Raw genomic sequence first — 12,013 nt, 5'->3', positions numbered from 1 at the left:
TAAGATTGAACGAGTGAGCTTGTAGATCGGCTATTTTTGCCAAATGTTGACCCCAGAATAGGGATGCTGTAGTTTAAATGCAATGGAAATGGATGTTCTCTTGCATTTTCCCTGTGACATACTGTGTCTCTGGGAAAGATTTACATATTTAAGTACCGTAATATTAAATAAATGTGAGGTAATATAAAGTAACAACATAATTCAGTGATGCCGTGAATGAAAAAAGTCATTTACAGGCATGACCTGAGCCAAAACAAAAAGTTTGAGAACCACTGTAAGTGTACTAAAGAACCAGGCATCTAGCAAGACAAGCATGGACACAGACTGTTTTAATGACAGTTATTAAAGACTCTGTCACATTCCACTGCGGCTTTTCTATAATGACTGTACACATTTATCAGTGGCTGTTTGACCTATTAGCATGAGAAAAAGAAAAGAACACTGTCAAATAATAATTCAAGACTAAAATAAATCAATCTAAATACAATCAAAACAGCTGATCTACAGCTACCAAAAAAGTAATTAGAAAATAGGGCTGTTCTTATACCTAAAGTGTAAAAAATATGGTTCATATTTATGGTACAATGTGGTATGTATACTTTGTCACAATAACAATAATGACAACGACGACAATATGGTTATTATTACCATTATTATAATAAGGGCTGAAGCAACATAAATAATGTGAAATGAAAAATGTCAGGAGCGAGGTGACCAAAACAAACACACAAGAACATGGAGAGTAGAGTAGTGTGTGTGTGTGTTTGCAGTGAAGCTGCTTCTCTTGTTTCAGAGCTGACTGAGTCAACATTGACTTTACGCAACAGGAGACTGTGTTGCACACACTTCTGACAGCTTGTCAACAAGCAACTGTCTTGAGTCCATGTTAACGCTGTAAACACATGCATTCAAACTGCAGTGTGACTGGAATCCATTTCAATGGAGGCTTGAGTTCTAAGTTCCGGGAATTCTTGGATTTGGCTGACACACACACTTTTTTTGTTGGTTTCTTTTTTTGGCTTTGCCCAAGTCATGTAGAGCACTTGCTTCTCAAACCTTTTCATGTCAAGGAGCCCAAAATGAATATGTATTTGGCCGTGGACACCCATAAATGGTTCCACACATGATTTTAAGATTTCTTTGGCTATTAAAAAATAGCAGATATACAAGCTTACAAGCTTGTAGATCTGCTATTTTTTGAAAAATCATGAAATTGTGTGGAAATCTTTGAATATATAAATGTTTTAAAGCGAACATTTGTACCTTAAATCTATGCTTCTAGGGTATTCTACAAATGTCCTCTAAATCTCTAACAGTTTTCTGAAGAAAAAAAACATGTTGCTGTATATCAATGGTGCTTAAAACCTTTTTCATGTCAAGGGCCTCCTAAAATTATATGTATTTGGCCGCGGACACCCCTCTCAAAATATTTTGAGCCCCCAGAGGCAAAGAGTTAAAAATGTTTGCTTTAAAAAATATATATTCAAAGATTTGCACAAATTTTCGAAGTGACATTTTCTTTTTGCAGATATACAAGCTCATAGCGCGGCACTCGGTGCCACGCTATGAGCTTGTATATCTGCTATTGTTTAATATCCAAAGTATAAAATGTTTTTTTGCTAAAAATAAAAAAAATGACAGGTTCTTTCCTGGTCTAAATGGGTTAATTGAGATTTTTTTGGGGGGAAAATAGCGTGTCTGACCTGAGAGGAAGGCAGCGCATTTACAATGATTCACAACTTTAATCACTTTCAACCTTGCACGCCTATTTTGGGCAAGTCAATACAGGCAAAAATAGGCAAGAATAGAGCACGCTCACACGACATGTTCTGAGCTTGTAGATCCAGCATTTTAATATCTATAGGGCTTAGCAGGGAATAGGAGTAGCATCATTAATCAATACAAGCTCAATACTATATACATATTAGCTAGTTCCAACCTTGCAATTTGATTGGCTGAGAGGCATTCTAATGAGAATATCCGTCCATATAGTGCTCCTCCTAACGCATCCAACCTTGTTTACATTACCTGTAACCTAGCAACCTTTTTCTTTGCCTTTTTTCACTTTTCTAATCATAAATCCTTAGTGAAACTGTGGTATAACTGCAATAATACACTGAAGGTCATGTATTATGTAAGCTGTTACGCACACCACTGCCAATACCTCGTTGTTATAAGCATTCCCTCTCTGGATTATTGCTTAAAAAAACAAGTAGTTTGGGAACACCGATTAGCAATTTCAGGGCAAGAATTATTCATTTGGAGGGCAACAATGATTAATTTCAGCAAAATACTTGATTGAAATATTCTCCTCTAAAAGGATTACGTAGGCCTGTGACAGGCCTACGTAGGCCTATTATTACATTATATTATTACATAATCGCAATTATTTGAGATACCGGTAGTTGCAATTATTTTTGCATAATAGTCGTTGGGGATAATACTTGTTTTCATGTTAAAATGTTCACACATTTTCAAATATTAACTAGAAAAATTGTGGCCTCCTGGTGGCGCTAAAATAGGCCAATGTGAAAAGGGTGTGTCAAGCTCATAGCGTGGGCGCTATGAGCTTGTAGATCTGCTATTTTTGAAAAATCTTGAACATTGTTTTTTATTATTTTTTTCAAAAAACTGTTAGGATTTAGAAAACATTTTTAAGAATTGCCTCAGGTCTTAATGGGTTAATCGTCAACTTAAATTTGTAATGGTGACAGCTCTAGATATACGTGTATCTTACAGCTATATCACTTTCAGACAACACCTCATGACAGACGAGCATCAACTTGCTGTGTTTGGCAGCATCAGGGCAAACTCACACCCTCAATTAATGAAAGAATGACACATCATTGGAAAATACACCTTCATGCTTACTGTATGTGGTAATTCAGAGATACTTTACAGCAGTGGTTCCCAAACTGTGGGTCGGGACTCCCCAAGGGGGTCACCAAATTATTTTGATTAGCTTAATGTGCAACATTGTTACAAGCCAACATACAGTATAAGTATATACAGGGTATCTGCACATTTCTAAAGAGAAATGTTTTTTATTTAATGACTTTAATTACCTTTTTAATACCAAATTGTCCAAATTGTCAAACATTACGTAAAAAAAGAGGCAAACATTGTGAAAATAGCCGAACTACAAGCTAAGTGCGAGGCGATGTGAGCTTGTAGCTCGGCTATTTTAACAATATTTATCTGTGAAACCGAGTCAAACTAAATGTAATGCCTGCAAGTCCAAGTAATTGTGGTCCCCAGTTCAAATATGATTATTTTTTGGGGGTCGCGGCCTGAAAAGTTTGGGAACCCTTGCTTTACAGGAAGAAAGCAACATCCCTAAACCCCAATTTGTCTCTCCAATATAGCTACTGTGTTGTGTTGCCAAAAACAGGCATTGCGACTGTGTCAGGCCCTACCTCTGGAGAAGCCATTTTCCGGTTCCCCATCGATCCTGATGGAGAGAGAGAAAGAGACAGAAGTTACACCGTATTCTTTTTATTTATTGTTTTGATCATTTCAAGTCTATTTATTTTTTATTCATTTAACCACTTAAACCTTAGTTGACAGGAGTTCCCCCAGGGCTCAATACTAGGCCCCCTCCTGTTTTCTAAATATCATCCCCGAAAATAGCCGATCTACAAGCTCACAATGTTGTTGTGAGCTTGTAGATCTGCCGTTTTCACCGAATGGTTGCCCCAGAATAGAGTTAAAGTGGTTAACCAAGAAAACAAGAAATAAGTCATTTTGTGAGAAACCCCACGAGGCATTCTACCAGAACCTTCTTAGTAAGCACCTAAACAGCCCAGTCACTTTATTATCCCAGATGGGAAACTTGGCTTGCAACAGGTTCTCAGCTTAGTTGTGACTAGTGATTTTGCAAGAGAAATAAGCAACCAAAAGAAGTGACTAGGCCACATTAGCACTTTAATTAAAACTGTAAACAATACTTTTTTCCCCTGTTTGTAGATCTGCTATTTTCAAAAGAATCTTGGGGAAAAAGTGAAAAATGCAAATATTTGAAATATTTATAAAAGCTTTAAGTTAACAACACAAATCTGGTACCGGAGTTCCTGGAACAAAATATTCTCATATGGGGATACGTTGACAATTACATATTCATTTGTGGGTCCTCGACATGAAAATGTTTAAGAACCACTGGTTTAAACAACACTAGGAAACAAATCCAAATAAGCAACTATAAACAAGCCCAGATAAGCAACTACACTTTAGAAACAAGCCCAAAAAAACAACATCAGAGGAATTCTACAAATGGCTTCCTAACCATTAAAACAAAATAGCAATATTTACAAGCAACTTTACAGAAAAACAAGCCCAAAGTTGCTTATACTCAAGCGGACATGGCAACACTAGTTGTGATGATCATGTTAGAATTCTATCCTGATACAGTGCTGTCTGTCTGCCTTACTCTTCCCACCATGCAGCCAAGGCCGTTAACATTGAAACATTCAGGTCAGGCAGGCTATAAAACAGGCAGTCATCCCACATAATTATTGTCGCTGTCGGGTTAGAATCCTTGTATGTCCAAAGGCGTTACTTTTAACCCATTAAGACCTGGAACTGTGTCATTTTTAGATTTGAGCTAAAAAGCATTATTTTACACTTTGGGCTATTCAAAAATAGCAGATATACAAGCTCGTAGCGCGGCACCGAGTGCCGCGCTACGAGCTTGTAGATCTGCTATTTTTGAAAATTTGTGAAAATGTGTGCAAATCTTTGAATATATATATATTTAAAGCGAACACTTTTAACTAAAATCTTTGCTTCTGGGGGGTCCCTGGAACAAAATATTTTGATGGGGGTCCGCGGCCAAATACATATAATTTTGGGGGTCCTTGACATGAAAAAGTCTGAGCAGCACTGATAAAGAAACATATGTTTTTTTCAGAATACCGTTGGGATTTAGAAGACATTCATAGAATCGGCCTCAGGTCTTAATGGGTTAAGTTGAAATATGGAGATACATGGTTTCCGCCTGACAACAACAATATCCAACAGAGACTGAGTGCTTGTAAATCAGCAGAATCTGAATGTAGGTTGTGTGCTGCGACACGAACAACATCTCACTGTTCAACCAAAGGAGAAGCAGAGGGTAGTTTGTGTTTTTGTGCAGCCAAAGACACAGCAACACTTCTGTATTTGCTTCTGTACTTTTTCGAGCATTTTATGGGTGATTTCGGCAAGTCTCCACTTTCACACAGAGGGCAATGCAAGAGAGCAAGTTATCTGCTTTAACCCATTAAGACCTGAGGCCGATTCTACAAAGGTCTTCTAAATCACAACACTTATTCCAGTTTTCTGAAAATTTGAGTTAAAAATGTTGTTTCAAAAAAAAAAAAAAAAAAAAAAAAAATATATATATATATATATATATATATATATATATATATATATATATATACACAGTATATTCAAAGATTTGCACAAATGTCGGTATCTCTGCATTGATATCGGTCAATATAACCATGGAAAATGATTAGTTAAATTCCAACATCGATATTGGTCGATAATATTACCATGGAAATGATGTTATCGGCCAATATAGGTTGATATAGTTGTTTATTGGCCAAAAAAGATGGCTATTTTGTGCATCCCTAATGGCATCAGATATATCAATGCCTAGATATAACATCTAGGCATTTGCTGAGTGACTTGTAGATCTGCTATTTTTTTTAATTGTGATTTTGTTTTGGCAAATCTTTGAATATATATATTAAAGCAAACATTTTAAACTCAAATCTTTGCTTCTGGGGATTCTACAAATGCCTAAATCCTAACAGCGATGGGACGCATTATGAGTCGGTAGATTGTCGATATTTCTGACATTTCTTGACCACTTAACAATTTTTGACAACAGGTAAAATAAAATGGTAAATGGTGCATTTATAAAGCGCTTTTATCCAAAGAGCATTAAATAGATTGTGCATTACATTCACCCATTCACACACACATTCATACACCGATGGCGGAGGAAACCATGCAAGGCACCAACCTGCTCATCGGGAGCAATTAGGGGTTCAGTGTCTTGCTCAAGGACACTTCGACACTACTCTGGGGGAGCCCGGGATCGAACTGGGAACCTCACGGTTGCCATCCGGTCGCTCTACCCCTGAGCCACTGCCGCCCCAGTGGTAAATAATTAGTTAATGGTCAAGAGATTAAGCACCATGTTTCACGATTCATTGACATCATTGGGATCAACCCCTTGAGATGAAGCATCTCGTTTTCAAGGGGGTCCATAAATTACAAAATACAGAATTCATACATTTAGACAATTCAAACATCACCAACCAAACAAATTAAACAAAACAAAACATACAACAATAACCAAACAACAACAACAACACAGAGCACATAAATGGATCATTGCGTCATAGATCTGTTGTTATAATGATTATTTAGTCAAAGCAAAGCATGAACAGGTCATCTCAAGGTGAGAGGACAGCGCAGTTTTAAACAAATGAAGAGATGTTATTGACCGAATATGAACAGGTAGATTGTTCCAGTCAGAGGGAGCTTTAAATCCTTTAAAAAGGATGTTTTGGCAACTGATTTAGATACTCTTGGAACATCAAAGAAACCCGTGCTCAATGTCTCAGTTGATGTTTAGAAGTGAAACAAATCACAAACATCACAATATTCAATGTTTTTGGTGCAGCATTAATGCCAGGAGTTATTTTTGGGGTGAGCTACAACGTATGGGCTAAATCAGGCTTAATCCATTTAGACCGGGAACGCATCTGTGTCATTTTAGATGTCTTTGGCTATTCAAAAATAGCATATCTGCAAGCTCATGGTGCAGCGCTTCGAGCTTGTAGATCTGCTATTTTTGAAAAATCGTGAAAATTTGTGCAAATCTTTGAATATATAAATATCTTTTTGAAAGTGAACATTTTAAAACTTCTGGGGATTCTACAAATGTCTTCTAAATCCTAACAGCTTTCTGAAAAACTATTGTTGCTAAACATCAGTGGTTCTCAAACCTTTTCATGTCAAGGATCAGCCAAAATGATATTTATTTCGCCACGGACCCCCATCTCAAAATATTTTGTTCCAGGGACCCCCCAGAAGCAAAGATTGGAGTTAAAAATGTTTGCTTTAATAAATATATATATTCAAAGATTTGAAAAAAAAAAAAAAAACACGATTTTTCAAAAATAGCAGAACTACAAGCTCATAGCGTGGCACTCGGTGCCGCGCTATGAGCTTGTAGATCTGCTATTTTTGAATAACCCAAAGTATAAAATAACGGTTATGACACAGATGCGTTCCCGGATTGAATGGGATAATGGCGGCCCCAGTTCCTGACTTCTGCTGAACTAGATCTGCTATTCCCCCGAGCAACATGCTCCACATTCACTTTGTTTTATCTCTTGTGTGGCTGACAATGATGACTTTCTCTCTCTCTCCACTCTCTGGTTCGGTACTTCTCAAAGTGGGGGTCCGGGGAACCCCAGGGCAGAGGGGGTTCAAGGGGGTCCCCCCAGCTAAATTAGTTCACCCATTTAGACCTGAGGCCGATTCAAAGAATGCCTTCTAAAACAGTTTTCTGATAAACTTAAGTTGCTATACAGCTAAAACCAAAAACGAATCATGTATGGGGGTCCCTGGCATAAAATATTTTCTACTCTGGGTCCGCGGCTAAATACATTAATTTGGGGGTCCCTGACATGAAAAGGGAAGGAAAAATTACACTGACTGCACTCTACTGTGACTAATAATTGTAGTGGCATATACTGTACTGTAAATACTCCCCAGATTAATCATGTAATGCTACCTGTTGCTATTTGTTTAAAAAGGTGGTGTATGATCTGTTTACTAAAGAGCTGGAGAGACAGGGAAACCCATGTTACTGAAGAAGTACTCTATTGCAGGGGTCTTCAACAGGGGGTCCGGGACCCCTAGGGGGTCCTCAGAGTTACTACAGGGGGTCCGTCAAATCTTTGTGTGACACGATTTTCTTTTTTACTTTAACCACTTGAACCCTAGCATCCCTTTTCTGAGGAGAACTTTAGCCAAAAATAGCCGATCTGCAAGCTCAAAACGCCTCGCGCTGCGAGGCGTTGTGAGCTTGCAGATCGGCTATTTTTTGGCAAAGAGGTGTTTGGTGTAGAGGGGAAAAAGAGCTGACCAAGTAAACAAAAAAAAGCTGAATCTGAAACACAATGTTATACAATGTAGAGGGGGTCCCTGCTTCATCTTCATCTCTCTCTCAGCTATCAACCGACGGTGACACAACGCTAATGTTACTTCCGCCGAATTAGTTCAATTTTGGCCATAGACAGACTGTATCAAATATGAGTGACTGACTATCATAAACGATACAGAACCTCCTCCCTGACAATATCGCCGAGACGGTTTGTTTATTTTTGGACCACAATTCTTATACGAGACGATATTAAGATGACACAATGTTATTCTCCATAGAGAAATGACTTCCGCGACCCAGGGGATGAACGAGTGACGTCAGGACTTCTGTACTCTATAGCAGAATAGAGCTTTAACTTCTCTTTTTTTTTAAATCACTTACACGCCCTTTAAAAACAGGACAGACATGTTCCGTGCCCTTTGACCGTCATTAGTGTGTGTGTGTGTGTGTGTGTGTGTGTGTGTGTGTGTGTGTGTGTGTGTGTGCGTTTGTGGAGGACAGATGCTCTGTGTTAAACAGGACATGTGTAGATGACAGATGAATCCATTAGCTGAGTAATGAGGTCACGCTCACATCAGCTGTTCATATTAAACAAGCATATTAACACATTTTAAGTACACACACGCGCACACACACACACACACACATTTAGAGAGAAAGAAGATAAATAATCTCCTGTAATGTTTTTTTTGTTGGTTGGGTAGTTTTCTTTTTAACCCTTTTCTCCCCAATGTAGTCGTTTGTTATGCAATTGATTCCTCCCCACACACATTTCTGTGTCGTCACTGCTGTTGTATCCTACTCAGTGGTGTAAAATAACTAAGTACATTTACTCAAGTACTGTACTTAAGTACAATTTTGAGGTATTTTTGACTTTGGAGTATTGGAGTATTTCCAATTTTCAATACATTTACAGAGGCAAATATTGTACTTTTACTCCACTACAATTATTTGAAAACTTTAGTTACTAAGCAGGTATAAATTATTATATTATAAAACATACATTAACCACTTTAGCCTTATTTTATACATAGGCTATTTGAAAATAGCCGATCTAAAATCTCATAACGCGTTGCAGCGCTGTGAGCTTGTAGATCTGCTATTTTCAAACATTTCAAACACTCCCTATGCTGACACGCGCCGCCCCAGCCTGTAAGAGTACCTGCTAGACTAGTGACTAATAGGCTCTATTCACAGCAGCCATATTATGAAGACATTCACAGGTGTTACCAATGATACTAATGAAGGCTCTGTTCCATTCTGGTCAAACAGAGTCAGGGTGCTGATGTTGTGCATGTTGGCTCACTGGAAACACTCTGCTACACCAGTGGGTCTACAGTTGGGGTCCAGGGACCCTCATTGGGCTTCTAAATGGCCCCTTACATGTGTGTAACTCTGAGAGTGTACAAATGGAACCAAATGGACCCGTAAGGGTCCATTTGGTTCCATTTGTACACTCTCAGTATCGTCGTTGTTTGGCAGAAACTAGCCTCGATTCCCAGGCTTTTATTTTTTATTTTTGCTAAAAAATAAGGCATAGGAAGTTCCCCAAGTTTCACTTCCCCAACCAACCAGAGTGCAGTGGGCGTCGCTCCAAATGTTGTGACGTCAGGGCTCTCTACACATTGGGGGGGAGGAGGAGGGGGCGGGGCGGGGGCTGACGGACAGATCGGTGAAGTATAAACACCTACTACTACTACTACTACAACAATCCACTGGGCTAAGGCGGCAGCAATGTGGTAAGCCCAATGTATGTTCCATAGTATACCGTATGATGGTGTCACAAAGCAAACAAAATTAGAGCCTGAACAATATATCGGTTTGGCTGATATGGCAATTATTGCAGTTGATGTCTGCTGATTTTTAACCACAGGCGTCCCTATTTTGGGCATATCGTTAGGTGAACCTTTTCAAAAATAGCAGATCTCTGCGTCATCAGTGCCCATACCCTAGGTGGGGTTGGCGAGTTTGCACGTTCTCCCTGTGTCAGGTACCCTCACAAAAAACATGCAGTAATCCTGGTCTCTATACTGCCTCCCCCTGGTCAGCCGGGGCGCCTGATGGAGGGGAAAGGGAGGGACTGGTGGGAATAATGTGTTCCTTCCACGCGCTACGTCCAACCAGGGAAACCCCCCCCCCCCTGTCAGGTGATAAGAAGCGGCCTGCTCACTCCTCAAGGAGGCATGTGCTCAGTTATGGGCTCTCCCTAGGCTGACAGAGGGAGAGTAGCGCCCAGGATTACATAGGCAATTGGCACTGGGTGAAAAAATTGGTTACAAGAATTGTGGGATAAAACCTTCTTTTTTGTTATATATAATTCACAATGGTGAGCTTGTAGATCTGCTATTTATTATGATTGAATAGTGCTTAAGTGGTAAAATAAAATGTTATATTAATTCATCAAAGTAAAAAAAAACAATTAGAAGTTATTTGTTTACTTGTCTTTAAGTGCTTGCTTATAAGTTAAATGTTCAAGAATCAATTTCAGAAGTTTTTAAAATTCAAGATTTTTGCACAGAGGAGCGCTATAGGAAATGCACACCTAGAATGAGCATCCACCGTGATAAGGCAGCAGTGATAGTAGAGGCAGTATGGTGTCGCTTGCCAAAAATAACTCGACTACACAAGCCAACAATAAGTTGCATTTTGGCAAGACAACCATCGCGTGACGGATTCTAAAGTAGGCTTTACAGATGCCAACACAATGTTTACTGGAAAATAGGTGGTCCGGTTGCCGAGGGATAAGATTTAACTGTCCTGTAAACAAACTAATATATGATATCAGTGGAATATTATGATATTATATCAGTGGAATGCCAGCCACACCATCCCAATTTAAAAATGCTCTCACTGATTCTCACAGACATTTCATGTGCCTAAGTTCATATGAATTATAGCGAGATGGAATTTATTGATTTCTCCCAAATCAAAGATAATAATCTTTTATAATGATAAATAATGACCACTTAATATTTGAGTAATATTTGAATTATGAGTAAAAACTAAAAGAAATATTTATTGTTCAATTCCCCACTACATTCAATGAGTCCGTGTGTAGGTGTGGTCAGTCCTGTCAGCGTGTCCTTGAGCAAGGCACTGGTCCCCTGACCTGCTCTCTAACTATACAGCAAGTTAGCAAATAATTTCGTATTTCCATCATTGTGCCCACGTTGTTGCACATGCTGCTCTTTTAACCATGTTCAACCTGCCCTCACTAAGCACACAAACGTGCAGCGGCGTCTGGAAAAGTGGTTAATTTTGCCAAAACAAATGTCAAGGTACCGCATGCGGTAAAAAAAAACACAGCGCTGTGTGTACAGTAAATAATTATCAGAAATAATTATAATTGGAAGGCCAACTCAACGTGATCCACATAAATAACAAGTTGTAGTTTCACTATAAGTACACTGTATGCACTGCTTGCAAAGTCACCAGAATTCTGCTACAGCTATTGTTGGCTATATAAATGGTCCCACACTGAAGATAGTGAGATGTTTTTCTACTGAAGGAAATAGGAATGCGTTCGTTCTGAATGGCCAAGCATCATGTGAACTACGAACTAGGGAAGCAAAATATTGACATTTTGCCCGATAACCGATTCATTGCATGGTCAAATCAGTCAATAGTAATACAGATTGTTGCAACACAGGTTCCCAGCAAGTTGTCCCTCTTACTCACTGTGATTCTGGGTGTAGAATAGATGGAGAATTACGAAAAACAGTGGCTACTGTTGCACAATCACCTATTAGTTCAGACAACTTACATGTAGTAAAGATCAAACATTTATTTTTACTTAATAAGATTTGAATTTTCCAACTTCTTTCCTTTTATTTGTTCTTTTTCAGC

General features: G+C 38.7%; 1 protein-coding gene across 1 annotated transcript in view; it reads right to left on the bottom strand.

The window, feature by feature from the left end:
- The window catches only part of LOC311042463 (phosphatidylinositol 4-phosphate 5-kinase type-1 alpha-like), a 48,042-nt gene that overhangs the window by 26,179 nt on the left and 9,850 nt on the right, over nucleotides 1-12,013 (bottom strand). The window contains exon 2 of the mRNA XM_084053206.1: nucleotides 3,417-3,451. Coding sequence (XP_083909332.1) covers nucleotides 3,417-3,446 — 30 coding nt within the window. The 5' untranslated portion in view covers nucleotides 3,447-3,451. The remainder of the gene's footprint in view (nucleotides 1-3,416; nucleotides 3,452-12,013) is intronic.

This window comes from Gymnoscopelus microlampas (genome assembly GCF_963454915.1).
Source record: "Gymnoscopelus microlampas genome assembly, chromosome: 3".
Lineage (NCBI taxonomy): Eukaryota > Metazoa > Chordata > Actinopteri > Myctophiformes > Myctophidae > Gymnoscopelus > Gymnoscopelus microlampas.
This window is presented reverse-complemented; position numbering and strand designations above follow the sequence as displayed.